This window comes from Denticeps clupeoides, unplaced genomic scaffold (genome assembly GCF_900700375.1).
Source record: "Denticeps clupeoides unplaced genomic scaffold, fDenClu1.1, whole genome shotgun sequence".
In the NCBI taxonomy this organism is placed as follows: Eukaryota; Metazoa; Chordata; class Actinopteri; order Clupeiformes; family Denticipitidae; genus Denticeps; species Denticeps clupeoides.
The window spans coordinates 189,106-211,425 of record NW_021630089.1 but is presented as its reverse complement, the minus strand read 5'-3'; the positions used below and the strand labels follow the sequence as shown (position 1 = coordinate 211,425).

The following is a 22,320-nucleotide window of genomic DNA, read 5'->3' as shown; positions in this document are numbered from 1 at the left end:
TCTATAGATTTTGAGTTTACAAAAACTAAGAGCCCTGATAAGGCCCAACTTGTCAGGAATAGAGCATGCTGGGAATTGTTAAGTGCTGGACCATTTGTGTGTGTGTGTGTGTGTGTGTGTTAGTGTTAAATTCGTCTGAAATACTTTTTACATTTACAGTATTTATCAGACGTCCTTATCCAGAGCGACTTGCAATCAGTAGTTTCATGGACAGTCCCCCCCTGGAGACACTCAGGGTTAAGTGTCCTGCTCAGGGACACGATGGTAGTAAGTGGGGTTTGAACCTGGGTCTTCTGGTTCATAGGCGAGTGTGTTACCCGCCAGGCTACTAACACCCCTTTTTAAACAAGTTATTAGTAAATGTGAGAATATGTCCGTCATCCAATGATTCCGAAATGTGACCGAGACTACTTGTTGTCATGCTGGTTGGACATGGCGAGACAGTAGATCTGGAACGATGGCTGGACATGGCGAGGAAGAAGGACACGTATGCACAACATCATGAAACAGGGGTTTAATACGAGGTGAACAGGACGGGGGACGTCCCGATGGCAAACAGAGACAAACTGGGCAGCTTTATACAATCATACACAGGTGTCACTGGCCGAGTTCAGGGACACATTTGCAGGCATGCTTGGAGCGAGGGGACAAGTCGTCATGTGGGGAGTAGACACTGGACGAGCTGGGGAGGGGGTGAGTAGGGACGGGAGTGTAGCCTGGTCTGGTGCTCTCTGGTGGGCTGGAGACAACAGGTCAAAACACACAAATACAGCACAACACAACCAGAACACAACCAAACATATTACATTTTAACAGACACAGTACTGCACAACACAACATACAGCACAGTCATTACACAGCCAGAACTCAGCCAAACACAATACAATCTGAACACACTCAGCACACAGTACAGCACAACACAATACAAGTAGAACACAACCAACAATTATGCAGACTGAACACACTCAGCACACAATACAATCTTAACACACTCAGACACAGTACAGCACAACACAATACAAGTAGAACACAACCAACAATAATACAATCTGAACACGCTCAGCACACAATACAGCACAACACAATACAAGCAGAACACAACCAACAATTATGCAGACTGAACACACTCAGCACACAGTACAGCACAATACAAGTAGAACACAACCAACAATAATACAATCTGAACACGCTCAGCACACAATACAGCACAACACAATACAAGCAGAACACAACCAACAATTATGCAGACTGAACACACTCAGCACACAATACAGCACAACACAATACAAGTAGAACACAACCAACAATAATGCAGACTGAACACAATCAGTACACAATAGTATGTTTACTTTAAGTAAATACAGGAAGTAGATCTTGTGTTCTGGACTACTACATGTTTGTGTGAAATTGTGCGTTTTTAGTCTTCCTTCCTCTTCCTTGGGGTCTTGGTGCGAACCTGAAGGCGATTATTTTGTTCACAACAGACCAAACGAACTGCACCAAAAGGTGAAAGGAGTTTTATTAAAACAGACTGACCCTGACTTAGCGGCGTTATGCTAACTCTACACAACCTACGTACCAACTTACCAACACATGCAAACCATTAAACACTAAATATCGCAAACAGCTGTTTACCCAAGAGGCGGCGGTCAGACAGCATGGCGGGCGTATACACGTATCGGGCAGAAACAGACACTACACTCTGGGAGAAAAGGTTGGAGAAAGACTGGGCTATAACTGGAAACATCTGAGGGATCGATGATGGATTTCTTAAAAACTAGGATGATAAAGGGTCAATAAATGGATGAACCTTTTGGGACAAAACCAGATGCGACAAACTTATTAAAGATAAAGGGTGAAGGGTAGTGGTCATGGGAAACCGATTGAAGCATTGTAGGATGAATTGGATCCAGTGGACAGGTGGTTGGGTTGAATAAAGTTGAGTACCTCATCTGATGTTAGGATAGAAAAGTGTTCCAATGAAGAGGAAGGGGAGATCTTCTGTCCCTGTCCGCCCTGGATAAGGGCGTCTGATAAATGCTGTAAATGTAGAGTTGAGATCATGTTGGGTGAGGTGATTGTTGGGATTGTTGGTGGAGAGGTATCACAGAAGGTGAGAAAGAAGTGGTCTATGGAGTGAACTCACCTTGCTGACTATATCCTCATTTTTGGGATCAGCCCTTTCTGTTTCATTATTGGCATTGTTAAATCAACTTAAGTCTGAGCTCCATTTCCGAGGTGACTGCTGTATCTGAGGAAGAATCAAAGGGCCGTGGAGTCTGTACTAAATATGGGATTAAAGCTGCATTTCAGTGCCTTGCTCCTGTCTCTACGGTGGGCCCATCCTGTACCACAAAGAACGTGCTGAGATCGAAGGCAGAGCTGGCAGCCAATAAAACATCATGAGCTGGCCCAGTCTGCAGCAGGGCTCACACTCGATAAATGAGGCTTAGAAGGATCTGCTGAGTTCTTTACGTTTTCTCATGCTGCTTGCTTATAGAGAGACTCTGTCCTCTACTGCAGGTTCCTTCCACCTGTGGAATGGTCAAATGGGATCTTAAGGGTTTGCTGGAAGTTGTTCTGAGTAGACAGAGGTCACTGAAATGTGCAGTAAGAAACTGATGGAAGAAGTGATGGAAGATTTTGTTTACAACCACCCAACAAATGGACTCTGACATCTCTTGGGAAAATTCTTCCTGGTTGCCTTCGTACGGCACTCTGGAAAATGGCTGCACTTTGTCTTTTTTAAGGCAGCAATGGAGCAGCGAGGAACATGGCCGCTGGGCCTTTAACATGCGAGTTGCTCTGTGTCAACATGGCAGCGATGGGGGAGGGGGTAAAATCTTTACTACATTTATTTATATACGAGATGGATGCTCAGCTGCTTAATATTTCAGGTTTCGGTGGCTAAATGAAAGAATGTCACTAAACAGAGGAGTGAGTGAAGAAGCCCTGATGGACATCTGTGTGTCTGTACCTCCAGGCAGATGCTCAGCCATTTTGAAATCAGGGGGAGGAGATTTGAAAAATAGGCAATGAGGCAAACAGCTTCTAAAATATAAAAACCTTGACCAATGACCATCAACCACAATCTCTAGCCTAAAGTGCAAGGTTTAAGACTAATTTGATTGTGGTGTTTATCATATATATATGTCACTTACACTCACATCCAGACAACATCCAGTGTTATGTTTGCCTAAAAAAAGTCCAGTTGCGCTATCTGACCATGTCCTATTGGCCTGTCTGTGTTTGTGGGTGGGTTACTGTCTCTGCTCATTTCTGTCTGTCTGAACACACAGGTCCTCCCGTGGTCGTGGGAATGAGCATCAACATTGCCAGCATCGACTCCATCTCAGAGGTCAACATGGTAAGTGTCATATGACCCACCCCATCCAGCCAGGCATTGTTGTGTCTGATTGGTCAGTATGATTATCAAGGTCTGATTGTGTTCAGATTTACAGTCTTCATTTATGCTTGATTACCAGATGCTTTTTTCGAAAGTAACGGGCCCTATTTTGATAATCCGATGCATAAAGTGGAAAGGTATTGGCATATTTTGCTTCTCTACTGGCTGCTTCAGCACAAACCAGGAAAGTGGATGAAGTGGAAATGCATGAGCACCACTGTTCCATCAAATAATAACTGTTCACTGTATACGGTGGATACGGAAAGTATTAAGACACCCTTAAATGTTCTACTCTTTTTTTTTTATGTTGCAGCCATTTGTTAAAATCATTTGTTAAAGTTAATTTATTTCCTCATTACTGTACACACAGCACCCCATATTGACAGAAAAACACAGAATTGTTGACATTTTTGCAAATTTATTAACAAAGAAAATCTGTCTGGGCCATTCACAGAGTTGTTGTGAAGTCACTCCTTCGTTATTTTAGCTGTGTGCTTAGTCATTGTGTTGTTGGAAGGTCGACCTTCGGCCCAGTCTGAGGTCCTGAGCACGCTGGAGAAGGTTTTCATCCAGGATATGCCTGTACTTGGCTGCATTAATCTTTCCCTCGATTGCAACCAGTCATGCTGTCCCTGCAGCTGCAAAACACCCCACAGCATGATGCTGCCACCACCATGCTTCACTGTTGGGACTGTATTGGACTGTGATGAGCACTGGCTGTTTTTCTGCACACATACCGCTTAGAATTAAGGCCAATAAATTCTATGTTGGTCTCATCAGACCAGAGAATCGTATTTCTCACCATCTTGGAGTCCTTCGGGTGTTTTTTAGCAAAGGCTTTCATGTGTCTTGCACTGAGGAGAGGCTTCTGTCAGGCCATTCTGTCATAAAGCCCCAACTGGTGGAGGGCTGCAGTGATGGTTGACTTTCTACAACTTTCTCCCATCTCCCAACTGCATCTCTGGAGCTTAGCCAAAGTGATTGTTGGACTGAAATAGGGAGGAATGGGTGATTAATGCAAAGTTATTTTCAATCATATGTGCTTCACATACCTATAATTTCCTCTTTGCATATGGTACAATAAGGCAGAAAGAAAACAGGGAGGTTTAGTATGCATGTAAAATGTTTCAAAAACAGGTATGTTATTGTCTCTCTGGTGTTCCGTAGATTGAATTTTGCATCAGGCTAAACCACCCACATTTCATGAGACCCATTACTCTCTCACATTGTTTACAAATGTGTCTAAATCTGTGTTAGTGAGCATTTCTCCTTTGCTAAGATAGTCCACCTGACCTCACAGGTGTGGCATATCAAGGTGCTGCTTAGACAGCATGAATATTGCTCCCACAGAAGTGTATCTTAGACTGTCCACAATAAAAGGCCACTCTGAAATGTGCACAGTTTCACTTTCCGGGGGACACGGTATCTGGTATCTCAGTATCTTGTACCACTCAGTATCTGGCGTAGCCAAATACTCAGTATCTGGTGGCCTAGCGGTTAAGGAAGCGGCCCCGTAATCAGAAGGTTGCTGGTTCGAATCCCGATCTGCTAAGGTACCACTGAGGTGCCACTGAGCAAAGCACCGTCCCCACACACTGCTCCCCGGGCGCCTGTCATGGCTGCCCACTGCTCACTCAGGGTGATGGGTTAAATGCAGAGGACAAATTTCACTGTGTGCACTGTGTGCTGTGCTGCTGTGTATCACGTGTGACAATCACTTCACTTTCAACTTTTCAACTTTCACTCATTATCTGGCGTAGCCATGTACTGAGTATCTCAGTATCTGGTACCACTCATTATCTGGCGTAGCCAGATACTCAGTATCTCAGCATCTGGTACCACTCAGTATCTGGCGTAGCCAAATACTCAGTATCTCAGTATCTGGTACAACTCAGTATCTGGTGTAGCCATATACTCAGTATCTCAGTATCTGGTTACCACTCAGTATCTGGCGTAGCCAAATACTCAGTATCTCAGTATCTGGTTACCACTCAGTATCTGGCGTAGCCAGATACTCAGTATCTCAGTATCTGGTTACCACTCAGTATCTGGCGTTGCCAGGTTAAATACAGAGGACACATTTCACTGTGTCACAATCACTTCACTTTCATCATGCTGCAACACAAGGCGATGGCCCTCAGGATCTCATCACGGTATTTCTGTGCACTCAAAATGCACCTGTGTTTGTTGTCCATAACATACCCATACCATAACCCCACCTCCAGGAGAGAGAAAAACAGAAAGGAAGAAACGTTGGGAAGGAGTGATAAAGAGAGGGAACCCCTTCCAGGTAGAGTGAGCGTGCAGTTTCTGTCCAGACCCCGATGAGGACGACGAGCATGCAGATGACCTTCCCTGAGACAGTTTCTGACAGTTTGTGCAGAAATTGCCGCTGTCTGGGTGACCGTCCTGGGCTGGTGTGGTTACGCGTGGTCTGCAGGTGTGAGGCCAGTTGGATATACTGCCAAATTCTCTGAAACGCCATTGGAGACGGCTTATGGTAAAGAAATAAACATTCATTTCACATGCAAAACCTATGGTAAATATTCGGACTCGGACCGACAAATTTACATTTACCGCATTTACCAGACGCCCTTATCCAGAGAGACTTACAGTCAGTAGTTACAGGGACAGGCCCCCCCTGGAGACACTCAGGGTTAAGTGTCTTGCTCAGGGACACAATGTGGGGTTTGAACCCAGGTCTTCTGGTTCATAGGCGAGTGTGTTACCCGCTAGGCTAATAACACAGTCTAAATGCATGCTGCCTCAAAAGTTTGTGCTGTGGCCTGCACACTGTCATGGCCGCCATCACACCAACGGGCCCACAGGGGCGCCTGGTCACCTACCAACACGCTGATTCAGAAGGGGGAGACCCCAGGGTCAGTACGGCCATAAAGACACGCAACCATGTTGGTTGCAGCAGACTCATTGTTGATTCATTCACGTTGTGCCAACCGCTCCATGTTTCGTGCTGACCGTTTCTCCTGACCACGACTTTTGGATTATCTTTGTCTGTTCCTGGTTGCCCTTGATGTTGCTTGACCCTCACTATGACCAGGGGACTGAACTCTGACCGCTTCCAGCCAGCAGTCTTCAAGTACAGCTGCACCCCAGTAGAGACGGCCTTTCCTACACCGTGCTCACGCTCGCCATTTCCGGCTCCTTCACGAGCCAAGCGTTGCCAGGCAACAAGCCCCAGCACCATCGGTGTCCAACGCCTCCGCACATGCACCCCTGATACACTCCTGTGCAATATTCATGCGGTCTGATCAGCACCTTGATATGCCACACCACTGATTTGGGAACAGTGCTGGGTCTTTTCTGCATATTAACTATATACATCTCCATGAGAAACCGGGACAGTGGTGGCCTAGCGGGTAAGGTTGCCGGTTCGAATCCCCTTGATGAAGGTCCCGTCCCCACACACTGTCACCAAGGGTGACGAGCTAGAGTTAAAGCAACTGCACAAATGCTACGTACACAGGCTCCTGTACTGGAAGAGTGTGTGTGTGTGTGTGTTTATACTCGCTACCTACGCACACAATCATACATACACATGGGTGCTCATAAACCTACAAGCGCTCTGAGGGGGCGGGGCTTTTTCTTCTCGCAGCTGTAGGCGTGGTCTAGTCACTGGTATCCTGTTCATTAGTTTTCATGGAAACCTGTGAGCTGAAAAAGCATCAGCCAGTAAATCAGACATGTTTCACATCTGTTTCCTGAGGTTTCACCTGAAGGTTCACTGCTGCTGCTGCAAATTCCCGTCCGCAATCAGGGCCAACAGCTTGTAAAACAAAGCAATGGCTTTAATATTTCATGTCTTTCCATTTTTCATGATGCGGAAAGTGGATTTTTCTGATGGAAAATGTGACTTTCCCTCTCTGAGGAGCAACGCCACTCAGGGAATGTAGGTCATTTCCTCTTTACCTGAATGAGTTTCAGCCTTTAAAGCACAATAGCGATGGTGGCACTGCAGCCGGCCAGCGAGGCCTTCGCTCTGACGTCCAAACGGATCGGCTTGTTTTAAAATGAAAGTGACTGTGGTCATGGTGACACTCAGCCACGAATGGCAGCCGGGGACATTTTAACCCACAATCTTCCCTGGACCAGTCCACTCGGCCACCGCTGTTAACATGCAGCGCGGGCCTGAAACAGACCAACCAGACTACAGCTGGACGCCGTCACCCGACACTAACCCTCCAACGCCGCGGTGCCTGGAGGGAACTCGGGCCACTTCGTCACCTTGAGGCGGGCATCTGTCTTGTCTTGATGAGTTCATGACGGACAGTAAATGTAGTGAAAATCAGTCTGGACGGAGACATGTTGTCCTGCTCTGTGTTTTAATGTCTCGGGACTGACGTGATGGAAATGAACAGGTTACAGCAGGTTTGACTGGTTTATTTACATAGTGGCAGTGCAGAAATATTAGGTGGGACGAATGAAATACAATTAAATACAAGTTTATCCAGCGTGTAATTATGCGTTTGTCCCCTGCACAGGACTATACCATCACCATGTACTTCCAGCAGAGCTGGAGGGACAAGCGACTGGCCTACGCTGAGATGGCCCTCAACCTGACCCTGGACAACCGTGTGGCTGACCAGCTGTGGCTCCCCGACACCTACTTCCTCAACGACAAGAAGTCCTTTCTGCACGGTGTCACAGTGAAGAACCGGATGATCCGGCTCCACCCAGACGGCACTGTCCTATACGGCCTGAGGTGAGACGTCCTCCCACTTCACGTCTCTCCCTCTGGCCAGAGAGAGAGCGTATTAGTAGTATTAATAGTAGTGTTAGTTTTAGTAAAAGTAATAGTAATACACTGTAAAAAGGCTAAACTTACACATAATATTTTAGCATTGTAAATTTATCAATCAAACCTGCTGTAACCTATTTACATTACATCAATACTAAAATATCTCTTTATGCAGTGTGTATATATATCTGTAAATTTAAACTGTTGCACACCCTTGGTGAGCAGTGGGCGGCCATGACAGGTGCCCGGGGAGCAGTGTGTGGGGACGGTATCTTCATCAAGGGGACCGTGTCCACACACTGCGCCTGTCATGGCCGCTCACCAAGGGTGATGGTTAAATACAGAGGACACGTTTCACCGTGTGCACTGTGTGCTGAGCTGCAGCATCACTTCATTTTCACTCAAATCAATCGATTTCTGGCCAAAAAATGACGTGGAAAAAACAGTTTCGGCATCTTTTACAGCATCTTCCTCTTGGACTGTCAGTCAATATAGTATGGAGCAACACACACACACACACACACACACACACACACACACTGTTCTGCTGGTGGAATGTGAACGGATGAATTTGATATAAAGATATATGAGTTGATGGGTGTGTCCACCGCCTGACACGATATTAGTGAATTGAACTGAGTGCAGCAGCCGCTGGCGCAGGGAACACCCACACCCAATCATGCTACGGTGGAAATGGCTGCTTGGTTGCCATGGCAACCTTTGGAGATCCAGGGCTTTATTTTCCTGCAGACATGTTCTGAATGTGTAACACACTGCGCTTCAGCAGCAGCACCTCGGCATCCGGGACCATACTGACCCTCTCGTTCTGGACCACCAGGTGTGGCACACTGGTCACCGATCTTCTGATCCTTCTTCATCTCTCAGGATTATTTGTGTCAGGAATTGTTCATCAGTACGTCTCCAGCTGCGACCCCTGACCCTTTTACCTTAAAAACCATGAAGCACTCAGGAATACAGTAGACCAAGATCCCCTGTCATTGCCCAATCAGAGCTCGCTCTGTTAAACGCCATTCATATACGATCACATGGCTCAGTCAACACTAAGCTACTTCTTCCTGAAGGTTTCCACGGTAACGGTGCTTGTGCCCCTCCTCCTTTCCACTGCAGAATCACCACTACAGCCGCCTGTATGATGGACCTGAGGAGATACCCGCTGGATGAGCAGAACTGCACACTGGAGATCGAGAGCTGTGAGTTTACACACACACACACACACACACAGCCATGAACAGTGTACCCCGGTGTACGGTCAGCACGTGCGGCCAGATTCTGATGATCGGACCATCGACCCGCTGACACACAGGTGCCACCCGCTGTGATGGATCTCCTGGAGTAAAACTGCAGAGTGGGGGGGTCTCAGGTGGGGAGGGAGAGTGAGTTCTGACACAGCAGAGGGGACACACACACACACACACACACACACACACACACTGGGCAGTCTACAGATTCACGAAAGGGGTGATATGGTGGCAGCCTAGCAGGTAACACACTCGCCTATGAACCAGACCACCTTAAATTCACTAAGCAGGACACTGAACCCCGAGTGTCCCCAGGCGGGACCGTCCCTGTAACTCCTGACTGTAAGGCGCTCCGGACACGGGCGTCTGGTAAACGCTGTAAATGTAATGATGATCCCAGAAGTGACACTGTGTCTCTGTGTCCTTTTGACAGATGGGTACACCACAGACGACATTGTGTTCTTCTGGCAGGGTGACGACAAAGCGGTTACTGGGGTGGACAAGTTGGAGCTGCCCCAGTTCTCCATCATGGAGCTGCGCTTGGTGTCCCGTGAAGTGAAGTTCACCACAGGTGTGTTGAACCATCGTGGTCGTTACTTTGCTGATGTGAACGTCAGCCCCTCTGGGGGCGTCAGCAGCACCGGCTGCAGAAAAGCTGCCATTCTGCCACTTTCAGGACCTTTAATTGGACAGGAACTCCACCGGCACCAAACCTCAGCACCTTCTAATCTATCGACTGTTCCTCTCCTCCCATTAGGCTCCTACCCGAGGCTCTCACTGAGCTTTCGGATCAAGAGGAACATTGGATACTTTATCCTGCAGACCTACATGCCCTCCATCCTCATCACCATCCTGTCCTGGGTCTCCTTCTGGATCAACTACGATGCCTCTGCTGCCCGTGTGGCCCTGGGTAAATCTGAGCACCATCTACACCACATGATCTTCACCCTGAGAATGTCCTGCTTTAATACCAGCCTGATTATAAGTATCATAGTAAATCTACCATCTTTTATCCTGCCTACTACACACAGTGTACAGTCTCAAAAGCTGTTCATCTCTGCAGTTCATTTATAAATATGAAATCCATCCAGCCAGAGACAAGCCCTGCATGAAGATGGAGCTTTCAGGGACAATTCAGATCATTTTTTCACCCTCAATGCATCTGAATACGTCTGTTTTCAGGTGGAAAGTCCGATCCTGCAGTGTCTTTCCTGAACATTCCCTGTATGAACTTTTTTCCCATACTAGTCTCTCTAAACTATTACCTGTCCAAAAAAATCCACTCACTCTAATTGTTTCGGTTTGTTTCTGCAATGTAACTAGTTTTGTTTTTATCAACGAAATTTCTGCCGAAAGATCTTCATCAACAAACATTTTTGACGTGATTAAGACGAGACGTAAATGCTGGTCATGTGATAATAACTATAATGAAATATATCATCTAATATTGTTGAAAAGTGATGTGATTGTCATTGTGAAACACTGCAGCACAGCACACGGTGAAACGCGTCCTCTGTATTTAACCATCGCCATTGGTAACAGTGGGCACCATGACAGGCGCCCGGGGAGCAGTTTGTGGGGACGGGACCTTCATCAAGGGGACCTCAGTGGCACCTTGGCAGGTCGGGATTTGAACATGTAACCTTCTGATTTCAAGGCCACCGCTGCCCTTGATGAATAAAAACGAGACTAAATGGTGTTTACAAGATAAAAACTATACTAAAATATACACTTCATTTTCATTTTCGTTTAATGGAGTTATTATATTGTGGTTTCTGCTTCCTGTGTCTCTTTTCTGGTCACACAGATGATGTAACTTCCACTTGTGATGGTTTAGCAGATGGCTGGGAGAAAATGATGAAGCCATCTTTCTTTACAATGAAGTGGAAAATGTGCGGTCAAAAAAATATAGAACAAATCCGAACGTCTTCTGTAGACACTTGAACTATATTGACTGGGTTAAATAGAATCACATTACATGGCCAATCCGCCAAGGTGCCACTGAGGTGCCACTGAGGTCCCCTTGACGAAGGTCCCGTCCCCACACACTGCTCCCCGGGCGCCTGTCATGGTGCCCGCTGTCACCAAGAGTGACGGTTAAATACAGAGGACACGTGTCACCGTGTGCTGTGCTGCTGTGTATCACAATGACAATCACTTCACTTTCACTTGAGCTTTATTGTCATTTCAGCTTCATACACAGACAGTACGTAGTGAAACGAAACAACCTGGCGCTACATGTAACGTTTAAACAACGTTACGTACTGATATAAAGTGACCGTGTGACACAGACAAACTGGGCGACAAACACAGACAGAGCAAGATTAACATTTAATAAAAAAAACATGTAGACAACAGCGAGACTGACAGAACTAAACTAGTCAAATGATAAATGAATGTGCAAAGTAAAATAGTGCAAAATAGATTATAATTATAATAGATAATATAACAGAGGTAGTGTGTGTGTGTGTGTGTGTGTGTGTCCAGAGTGGAAAGTCCCTGAGTGTTCAGGTGTCTGATGGCCTGTAGGATGAAGCTGTTCTGGCAGTGAGGGCCCGGATGCTTCGGTACCTTTTTCCAGATGGTAGGAGGGTGAAGATGCATGTGAGGGGTGTGTAGATTCCTTCACAAGGCTGGTGGATCTCCTGATGCAGCGTGTGTGTAAATGTCCGTTATGGATGGAAGAGAGACTACGATGATCTACACGGCTGTCCTCACTGTCTGCTGCAGGGAGCAGTTCCCAAACCAGACAAAATGTGGAGAGTGGTCCCTCCATTCTCTTCTCAACAATCATCTTCATTTGTCCACGTTCAGAAACAGATTGTTGACCTTACACCAGTTCATCAGTTGATGCATCTCCTCTCTGCACCCTGACTCATCGTTCTTGCTGATGAGACCCACCACGGTGGACTTGATGACGTGGTTGGAACGGTGCATCGCTGCACAGTTGTGGGTCAGCAGGGTGAACAGCATTGGACTGAGCACACAGCCCTGAGGAGCTCCAGTGCTCAGTGTGGTGGTGCTGGAGATGCTGAGGCCTCTCCGTCAGGAAGTCCCAGATCCAGTTGCAGAGGGAGGTGTTTAGGTCCAGCAGGCTCAGCTTCTCGACCAGGTGCTGAGGAATGATGGTGTTGAATACTGAACTGAAGTCCATCAACAGCATTTGTTCGTATGTGCATGCGATTAAACATGATGCATTTTCTGCAAGATGTATGAGGTTTGGAGTCGTGATTTGGTGGTTCTGACGAATGATTGGTTTGCTGAGGGTGAAGCCGGATGTCTGTCTGGAGGTTTGGGTAAAAATGTCTCTTGTCAATCACAGTTCTCAGTTCTAATGCCCGTTTCAAATGCAGGTGTTACTACGGTGCTCACCATGACAACCATCAACACCCACCTCCGGGAGACGCTCCCAAAGATCCCCTACGTGAAAGCCATCGACGTCTACCTCATGGGCTGCTTCGTCTTCGTTTTCCTGGCCCTTCTTGAGTACGCCTTCGTTAACTACGTGTTTTTCGGCCGGGGGCCCCAGCAGCAGAAGAAGATCAACGAGCGACTCAACAAAGCCAACAACGAGCGTCCACGCTACGAGGAGAAGCGCCTGAGAGAGCAGGTGTGGCCTTGTCCCCTCCCTACCTCACACCAGTAGACTGGTCAGCCATGCCTGACCAGATTCTTCATGGCGTTTATGGCGCGTTTAACTTTCTTTTCACTTTGTCTTTCACGCCACAAGGACTCCATGTCCACTCCGTTTCAAAGCAACACCCTCAGGTCATACACACAGCGGAGAAACCTGTACCTGGAGGAACAAAGGAAAGTGGGGGTACGTGTCTTCAGTGCAGACACTGGCCATGGGACACCATGTTCTGCAGAGTGTGGGTGTTTGACTTGTTTCTCACGCTGTCCTGCAGGTGGACGCTTACGGAAACATCCTCCTCACCACACTGGACATGAACAATGAGGTGATGCCGACCGACGTGGGCAGCAGCGTTAGTGACTCCCGTAACTCCGTCATGTCCTTCGACAGCTCTGGCGTGCAGTTCCGTAAGCCCATGGCGTCCCGCGACGGCTACGGCCACCATTCGCTGGACCGCGCCGCCATGAGGGGGCGGGCCAATTGCCGGCTGCGGAGACGCTCGTCCAAACTGAAGCTCAAAATCCCCAACCTGACAGACGTCAGCACCATTGACAAGTGGTCCCGGGTCATTTTCCCCATCACCTTTGGATTCTTCAACCTAATCTACTGGTTGTATTACGTCAATTGATGCGCATTCCGCTAGGAATCATGGGCCATATTTTGAGAGCACATTGAATTGGCTTTGATACAGTTGAGAAAATATGTATACACATATCCAGCAATGATACATATGTATATGCATATTTCTATATATTATATTTCTGTACACACACACACACACACACACACACAAACCCACACTCACTCCTGTCAAATGAACGTTTCTGTAAAAAGTATGAAGAGAATGACTTGAATGTTTAAGAGTAATTATGGGAGAAACGTTTTGAGCGTTTTTGAATTTCTTTTCCTTTCTTCAAACGGCGAACATCCGATTCCCTCTCAGGGGATTTGGGACTGAAGACTGCATGATATTTTTGCTAAGAGAACGATCTCAAGAACAGAACAGAACAAAAGACTGGACTTTTTATCGATACTCACTGTTATCTACGCTCCTGATTGTGGCTCATCATATCCGGTTCCGTTCACTCTCTCTGCTGACCCCTGACCCCTCACCCCCGACACAAACACACACTCACGCACCTTCCTCGGGGGAAAACACACAACTTTCATCTTTACTACTCTGTACAGCGGGCGTCTTTTGGATTATGTGGCTTTTTGTTCTCTTTATTGGCCAGCTGACTGGCAGCCATCTGGGTGGTGAACATGGCTGCATTCTCTTCATTTGCCCGCCCTTCTTATTCTCGTGGATTTTGGAGCGGCTCCTCTGGGTATCTGTCGGTCCGGTCGTAAAGATTTGTCTTGGTGCCATTTTGGGAGAGTGTCATTAGTACATTATTAGAAAAGCAGACATGTCCGCTTCACTCATTCCACTCGTTTCGAGTAAATCAAGTGTGCATTCGCTCCTCCAGCCTCCTCGCCCACATCATGGCTGATTAGTATTATCGTGCTCTTTCTTTGACCCGTTTGTGGTACGCCCGGCGTTTGTAGATACGGTCCTCATTGTCATGTTGGTTTTTTACGTGAGAAGGCAGTGGTGGCTGTGGTGGTCTAATGAGCGAACGTCTGAAAGCCATTTAATGTTCTCCAGAGCGCAAGATATTTTATCAACCTTACTAAGATTTTACAATGTTGTGTATTAGGGGGAATTTGAGCATCGTTTTCTACTGAAACTGACATTCAGCCCATCATGTAACCTGCTGCTTCTCCTTCGCTCTACTGCTTCACCCTGATGATGATGATGATGATGGTGGTTGGTGAAATGTGCCTGTTCAGGACTGTTGGAGGTGTCTTCGTTCATTCTGCTCATTTAGAGTTCAGCACACCTGATGGTCCTGATGTCACGTCTCCATGGAAATGGTCCTGAAGGGTGGTGACATAATAAGGAAATCAGGAAACGAGCATAATCAGGGTGATAAAAGCCATGAACTGAAGTAACAACCAAAAAGGCCTATAATCCATCTCCTCTTGGGTTCCTTTTCACTTTTTGTTCTTGTTTTGTTCTGACCTGCTCCTGATTCCTCCAGCACTTTCATCTCCTCTCAGCCTTTACTGAAGTAGCTCACTCTGCATTGTAGCTCAACTCTGAAAGTCATAGTGGGATCGAGCGAGGTGGCCTGTGGCAGCTGACCTCTGATCAGAGGTCTGACGTCTGTAGCCAGATCCAGTCTTTGAGGGTCTGTTTTTTCACCATTGACTTCTCCATGTAGCATATAGTCCATTCTGAAGTGTTCTTTTCAGGAAAAATCTCTAAGTGCACTGTGTCCAACAATCATTAATGCTCCATCCAGAGAGTCAGGAAGAGCAGGAGATGGGCTCACGTGAGACGGACTCACTGTCATTTCACACTAGACACCACCGTCCCTGTCCAGTCAGTTACTGACCCTCCTGCTGAATGTGACGCTCCTTCGTGCAGATCAGCTGGCCAGTGGTGCTGTGTGGATGCCCTGCAAATCCATTTTTAATAGTCTAAATTCTGCTTAAATCCTATGATGTGGTCCATTTGAAACTGTGAGGAACGTTCACTGCTAAATTGTTTGAACTCTTGTCTCGAAAAAGAGAGTAAAAAATACAAGAAGATCCCAGGGCAACAATCTCAAATTTCAACCAAATTCCGATAAGACGTGCAGTGCAGAGTAGCTGTGGTGTAATGACGGTGAGTCCCACGCGGTGGGAGTTACAGAACCAGCAGGGCTTCACTTTAGCACTCCATCATCCCACGGTCCTCCATCTGCTCCAGCAGGAAGTCACCTCTGTCCCTGAACACGTACGCATTTCATCTGGTGTCTCATTGGTTCATTGAGGAGTAGGACATCAAAAATCTGTTGAACTGATTTCAATGTGAATTTTCTTGCCTCTTGTGTATATGTGTAATTACATGTGTATTGTACTGTAAATATATCTTTCACCTATATTTCTTACTGCATGAAACAAACAGGGCCGTTGGTAACAGCAGCTCGCCTCACTGCTAAAGGCATGAAGCGCTAACAGCACCGGCGCTCCTCCGCAAGCAAAACCTGACGTTCAAAAAAGAGCCCAGTCAAGAAAAAGAAACTGGTTTTGTTTTGCATGACTTTGGTTTGGGAAGTTTATTTTCATACTTTTACTATTCTCAGACTCTCCCTCGCCATCCATCGCCATGTCCTTGAGGCTACCGGACGGTGTTAGAGCCGGTCCTGGTGTTCAGACCTTAACAACACTGTCAAGCTAAAACAGAGAAGAATATCGGAGCGTTATATCTCCATTCTCTACCGGCTTTTTACGTACGGCAGAAGACGGTGAATAGACACGCCGACTGGTCTGCGGATAAAGCAGGACTTCTCAGCAGCTTTAAGCAGGATGTCCGGCGAGCACGAGAAGATGTCCTGCAGACGACCAAGGCCAACAACGTTCCACCGTGACTGACTTGGGTTTGGTTTCTAGTTGCCTGTATTTGTTTGACTTGTTACTATCGTTGTTTTCTCATAGGAAGATGATCACGGTACATTCTGCATTTTGTTTTGTACTCTGATGATTTGTTCTCATTAGTTCTGCTTTTAAGTTGGTCTATTAATGAGTTCAGTTTGATTTTAGGGTATGATTTGTCTTCATTAATTCAGCATTTGTATAGTATACAGTTGTATTTCCTTTTCTGTCAGTGCCAATTAATGTAATGGTGTCAATCAGCTTTTCTAGGTGTTTGAGCAAAATGTGTTTTTTACCAATACAAGATGTTACAGTAAGTGGTACAAAAAGGGTTACAATTAAACCAACTGACTTTTTACAAATAAAGGCTTCTACGGTAACAATGGGAGCAGCCCTGTCGTCTCTATACCGAGCTGATGAACAGTAATTCATGGGACAATTCTAGGACATCATAAAAAAACCCATCTGGTCTTTACCAGGTTCGAGAATTATTTCAATATAACCTCAAGTTTACAAAACACAGATCCCACCAACGTTCCTACTCGTCACCCCTCTCCATAACTACTAAACCACCGAGTCCTCACACGCCAGCCCACCCAGCGCACAAGTCTCTGGATGGGGGGAGGAAACCGGGACAGAACCCCTGGCCGCTTCCATATAACTCCATTTACAGCGTTTAACAGGGACAAGCCCCCCGGTCAAGTGTCTTGCTCAGGGACACAATGGAAGTAAGTGGGGTTTGAACCTGGGACTACAGTGGGGCAGTCAACGATTTTGCAGGTTGTCCCACATAAAATGAGGTCGAATGTTCATCACACGTACACTTCAACTGTGAGAGACAGGAAGTCTCTTTTTTAAAGATTCTTCTTTTATTTATTGATGCCAATCAAGGTTACAATACAAAATATTGAGGTGAATTTTTGCATTTTTTTATTGTAACCTTGGTTGGCAATGACAGAGGTCAAACATTTCCTGCAGGTCTTCACACACTGTGGCTGCTATTTTTGCCCATTCTTCCATGCAGATCTTCTCAAGAACTGTGATGTTCTGGGTTGTTGCCGGGTCTGTTACACAGACTTTCAAATGGAGGTCTGGAGCCATGTTTCTTCTTCAGTGCTTTCACGGTGAAGGATGGAAGGAGTTTTCTGTGCCTTCCTTTCTTTCCTACTTTTCAGTCGTCCAGTCCCCTTTGTAGAACACAGCCACCATCATGCTTCACAGTAGGTATGGTGTTCATGGGATGCAACTCAGCATTCTTCCCCCTCCAAACACAAGTTCTATTTTGCTTTCATCTAATCACATGACATTCTCTCAATCCTCCTCTGGACCATCCAGATGGCAAACTTTGGCATGGACACGTGCTGGCTTAAGCCGGAGGACCATTCGAGCGCAGCAGGACGACGTAGTGTGTTACTAATAGTAACCTTTGTCCCAGCAATCTTCTCAAGGTGAGAAGTCAGGACCAGAGTTCCATGTTTGTCCCGTGTTACTATGCTTCCTTATGGTTTTCACCTGTGTACCTGTATAAAGATGCCCTGTTTGTGTCTGTTCTCCATCAGGTCATTGTTTGGTGAAGTTTCCCCTGTCATGTGCTCCATGTAATAAATGTCCTGTCTTGTCAAATTCCTTGCCTTGTCCAGCCATTGTGACATGAGATCTCGCATGGATCCCCTGGCTGAGGGACATTGTCAGTGGGTCCATTTTCTGTTGTGGATTGGCTCGTCCCAGTCTTCTGTAAGTGTTCAATCTTGTCCCTGGTGGAGGTTGGAGTCTGACTGTTTGAAGGTGTGGACAGGTGTCCTTTATACAAGAACCAGTTCAAACAGGTGCCATTAATACAGGTAGAAGAGCTAGAACAAGTTGTGAGGGACAGACTTCTTGCTTGTTTGTTGGGGCCAAGTACTTGTTTTCTGCATCATTATACAAATAAATGATAAAAACCATAAAAAGTAACTTCCTGGATATTTTACATTGTGTCTCTCACAGTTGAAGTGTAGCTGCGACAAAACCTCCACCTCAATACAAACCTCCACCTCAATACAAACCTCCACCTCAATACAAAACCTCCACCTCAATACAAACCTCCACCTCAATACAAACCTCCACCTCAATACAAACCTCCACCTCAATACAAAACCTCCACCTCAATACAAAACCTCCACCTCAATACAAAACCTCCACCTCAATACAAACCTCCACCTCAATACAAACCTCCACCTCAATACAAAACCTCCACCTCAATACAAACCTCCACCTCAATACAAAACCTCCACCTCAATACAAACCTCCACCTCAATACAAAACCTCCACCTCAATACAAACCTCCACCTCAATACAAAACCTCCACCTCAATACAAACCTCCACCTCAATACAAACCTCCACCTCAATACAAACCTCCACCTCAATACAAAACCTCCACCTCAATACAAACCTCCACCTCAATACAAAACCTCCACCTCAATACAAACCTCCACCTCAATACAAAACCTCCACCTCAATACAAAACCTCCACCTCATAAAACTCACATCAGACAAACCTCCACCTCAATACAAACCTCCACATCAATATAAAACCTCCACCTCAATACAAACCTCCACATCAATATAAAACCTCCACCTCAATACAAAACCTCCATCTCAATACAAACCTCCACCTCAATACAAACCTCCACATCAATACAAACCTCCACCTCAATACAAACCTCCACCTTAATACAAAACCTCCACCTCAATACAAAACCTCCACATCAATATAAAACCTCCACTCCAATACAAAACCTCCACCTCAATACAAACCTCCATCTCAATACAAACCTCCACCTCAATACAAACCTCCACCTCTATACAAAACCTCCACATCAATACAAACCTCCACCTCAATACAAAACCTCCATCTAAATACAAAACCTCCACCTCAATACAAACCTCCACCTCAATACAAACCTCCACATCAATACAAACCTCCACCTCAATACAAACCTCCACCTCAATACAAACCTCCACCTCAATACAAACCTTCACCTCAATACAAACCTCCACCTCAATACAAAACCTCCACATCAATATAAAACCTCCACCTCAATACAAAACCTCCACCACAGCACAAATATTCACCACTAGACACTCACAACTGGAAACGTACCTCCACCTCAACATTGTCCTCTTTCTATATATAATGATGGATTTGTCAGCTCTGATCACATCAGTGTCTCACCACCCAACATTCTGATCTACTTTTTGGTCCTGTTTTACATGGCTACATGATGAGATGTGGTGACCACCCCAGCCTGGGAGCAGAATGGGACCCAATGAACACAGAGAGAATCTGTTGCTGCTCCAGACTAAAAAATAAGAGAGCAAAAAGCTCCCCATGCTGCAGATGATGCATCCTGGAAACACCCTCGCCCCTCCGTGGATCTGCTGCTTTAAAAAAGTTGGGAAACTCTCCCAAAGGAAGAAGAAGTGGTTGTGGAGGCACTCAGGCTGGTGCAGTTGGACTGCAGAGTGGCTGAAGTAGTCCTGCACTCTGCTATTGTCAGCACTCCATATAAAAACATCAAATATTGAAAAGCTGCATTAACATGGAGCACAAACTGCACCAGAGGGGCTGCTAGTGGTAAATAACTTCTTCATAGTGTCTGACATGTGTGGCTTGTAGGAATGTCGATGTTGTAATGGTCATTTTTGTGTCAGTTTTGGGGGACTTGAGTACGTGGTCACCAAACAGACTCCAGTAGCATTCCCAGCCCATAACATTCGGAGGCTGTAAGATGTCTGAAGATCTTCTGTACTGGGCTTCTGTACTGGTGTGTATATAATGCCTACAAAGTGCAGCATGAGCGTTCTGTCCCCTGAATGATGGATCACAACAGCGACAAGTGAACTGGGGGGCGGGACTTACGTAACTGAGTGTTGCAGAAACAGCTGAGGGCCAATTCTGACCTGAGAGATGCTGCCCTTGGAGGTGTCCAGTCAGTGGTGTGCGACTCCGGGCTTCTCCGTGTGATCAATGCGGCTGAAGAAGTGTGATGCGTGGAGGGGAGGAACGTAACGGATGAAATATTAAAACCCTCCTCTTTTATCCTCACGGTACAGTATCTGCGCTACAGAGCTGGAGCATCTCCTTTTCTCTCCATCTCAATCTCACGCTCATGTTTCTCTGTCTATTTTAACACACAATGACCTCTGTGTGGGAACTAGACGTTGGTGTTGACCAGTCCAACTGCAGTTTCCAGAAACGACAAAACATCACTACTGCACCTAAAGTGAAAGTGATCTTTGTGATCTTTGTGATTGTGTAGTGGGGCAGTGGTGGCCTAGCGGTTAAGGAAGCGGCCCCATAACCAGAAGGTTGCCGGTTCGAATCCCTGAGCAAAGCACCGTCCCCACACGCTGCTCCCTGGGCGCCCGTCATGGCTGCCCACTGCTCATCAGGGGTGATGGTTAAATACAGAGGACACGTTTCACCGTGTCACCGTGTGCTGTGCTGCTGTGTTTCACAATGACAGTCACTTCGTGTCACAGCACGCATTATACATGAGTAGTGGGCAGCAATGGGGATGGTACCTCAGAGAATCTGAAACTGTGACCTGATCTTGTGTCTGATAGATCGTTCTATCACAGGTAGAGGAGAAGGGAGAAGACAGAAAGTCTCTCTTCTCTTCTGTTGATGTCCTTGCTCCTCTGTAGCTATGTCTCACTGATGCTCCTCTGCCTTGTTGACCAACGCTGCCCTCTGCAGGTGCTGGGCAGCACTGCGCTCAAGGGCTTCCTTAGTGGCATGTCCTACTTCCAAAAGACAATAATGCTGTCCTAAAAGCCACCATGGCCACGTTCATCTGCTCCAGTTCAGTCTGCTGGTCTCTGCTGGGATGACCTGCTGGAGATGCTGCAGATGCCAGAGGGCAGAAAGGGAGGGTGAGTGGCGAGCAGCAAGATAAAAGTCCCAGTCAACCAGGTCGTAACTATGGTGAGAAAAGTAGAGACAATGAGATGTTCCTGAAGCAGGTCACATGACCAGCTGAGATCAGATAGGTTGGTAAGGAAACAACAAAACCTGGAAGATGTTTGCATTCTGTCAGAACAGAGGACAGCTGAACTGTCAAAAGCATTTCCATGGCAACCCTGATTCTGGGGCACAGTGACAAACATCGACTGCGGTTATACGGTAAGGATGCTCAAATTCAGTATGACATAATTTCAGCAACATCACAAATAACACCGGGATGGTGGGGCAGCAGGGTGATGGTGGTGGAGATAGCAGTGTCACGACATCGTAGCGAAAGGAACAACACATTCGCACGGCACATCGCAGAAGAAAAGAGTTGATACACCACACAGCCGGTACACCGGGCACGCCGGGCACAACGGGCACACCCGGTACACCGGGCACAACGGGCACTCCGGGCACACCGGGCACAACGGGCACACCGGGCACTCCGGGCACGTATTTATACCAGCTGAAACAGGATCAGGTGGATCACAGAGCCGGAGTCCCCGTCCAGACGTTCCTGACTATGTGAAGGTGAAGTGATGGTCATTGTGATACACAGCAGCACAGCACACGGTGACACGTGTCCTCTGTATTTAACCGTCACCCTTGGTGAGCAGTGGGCACCATGACAGGCGCCCGGGGAGCAGTGTGTGGGGACGGGACCTTCATCAAGGGGACCTCGGAGGTTCGGGATTCGAACCACCACCCGCCCCTGATTATGGATGTGTACAACAAAGAAACAATTCCATCACACAGAGAAATGTCATTTGTTCTGTACACATGACAATAAACCTTTTGAATTCCTCACA

General features: G+C 46.6%; 1 protein-coding gene across 3 annotated transcripts in view; it reads left to right on the top strand.

Annotated features, from left to right (window-relative positions):
- LOC114782987 (gamma-aminobutyric acid receptor subunit beta-4-like) overlaps positions 1 to 16,900 on the top strand; it is a 33,961-nt gene extending 17,061 nt beyond the window's left edge. For 2 of the 3 annotated variants that reach the window (XM_028968635.1, XM_028968636.1), the window contains exons 5-12: positions 3,300 to 3,367; positions 7,906 to 8,126; positions 9,291 to 9,373; positions 9,855 to 9,992; positions 10,179 to 10,331; positions 12,775 to 13,031; positions 13,152 to 13,241; positions 13,330 to 16,900. In XM_028968635.1, the coding sequence (XP_028824468.1) occupies positions 3,300 to 3,367; positions 7,906 to 8,126; positions 9,291 to 9,373; positions 9,855 to 9,992; positions 10,179 to 10,331; positions 12,775 to 13,031; positions 13,152 to 13,241; positions 13,330 to 13,683 (1,364 nt within the window). In that variant the 3' untranslated portion in view covers positions 13,684 to 16,900. The remainder of the gene's footprint in view (positions 1 to 3,299; positions 3,368 to 7,905; positions 8,127 to 9,290; positions 9,374 to 9,854; positions 9,993 to 10,178; positions 10,332 to 12,774; positions 13,032 to 13,151; positions 13,242 to 13,329) is intronic. The other variant, XM_028968637.1, reaches the window with a different exon arrangement.
- The last annotated feature ends 5,420 nt before the right edge of the window (positions 16,901 to 22,320 follow it).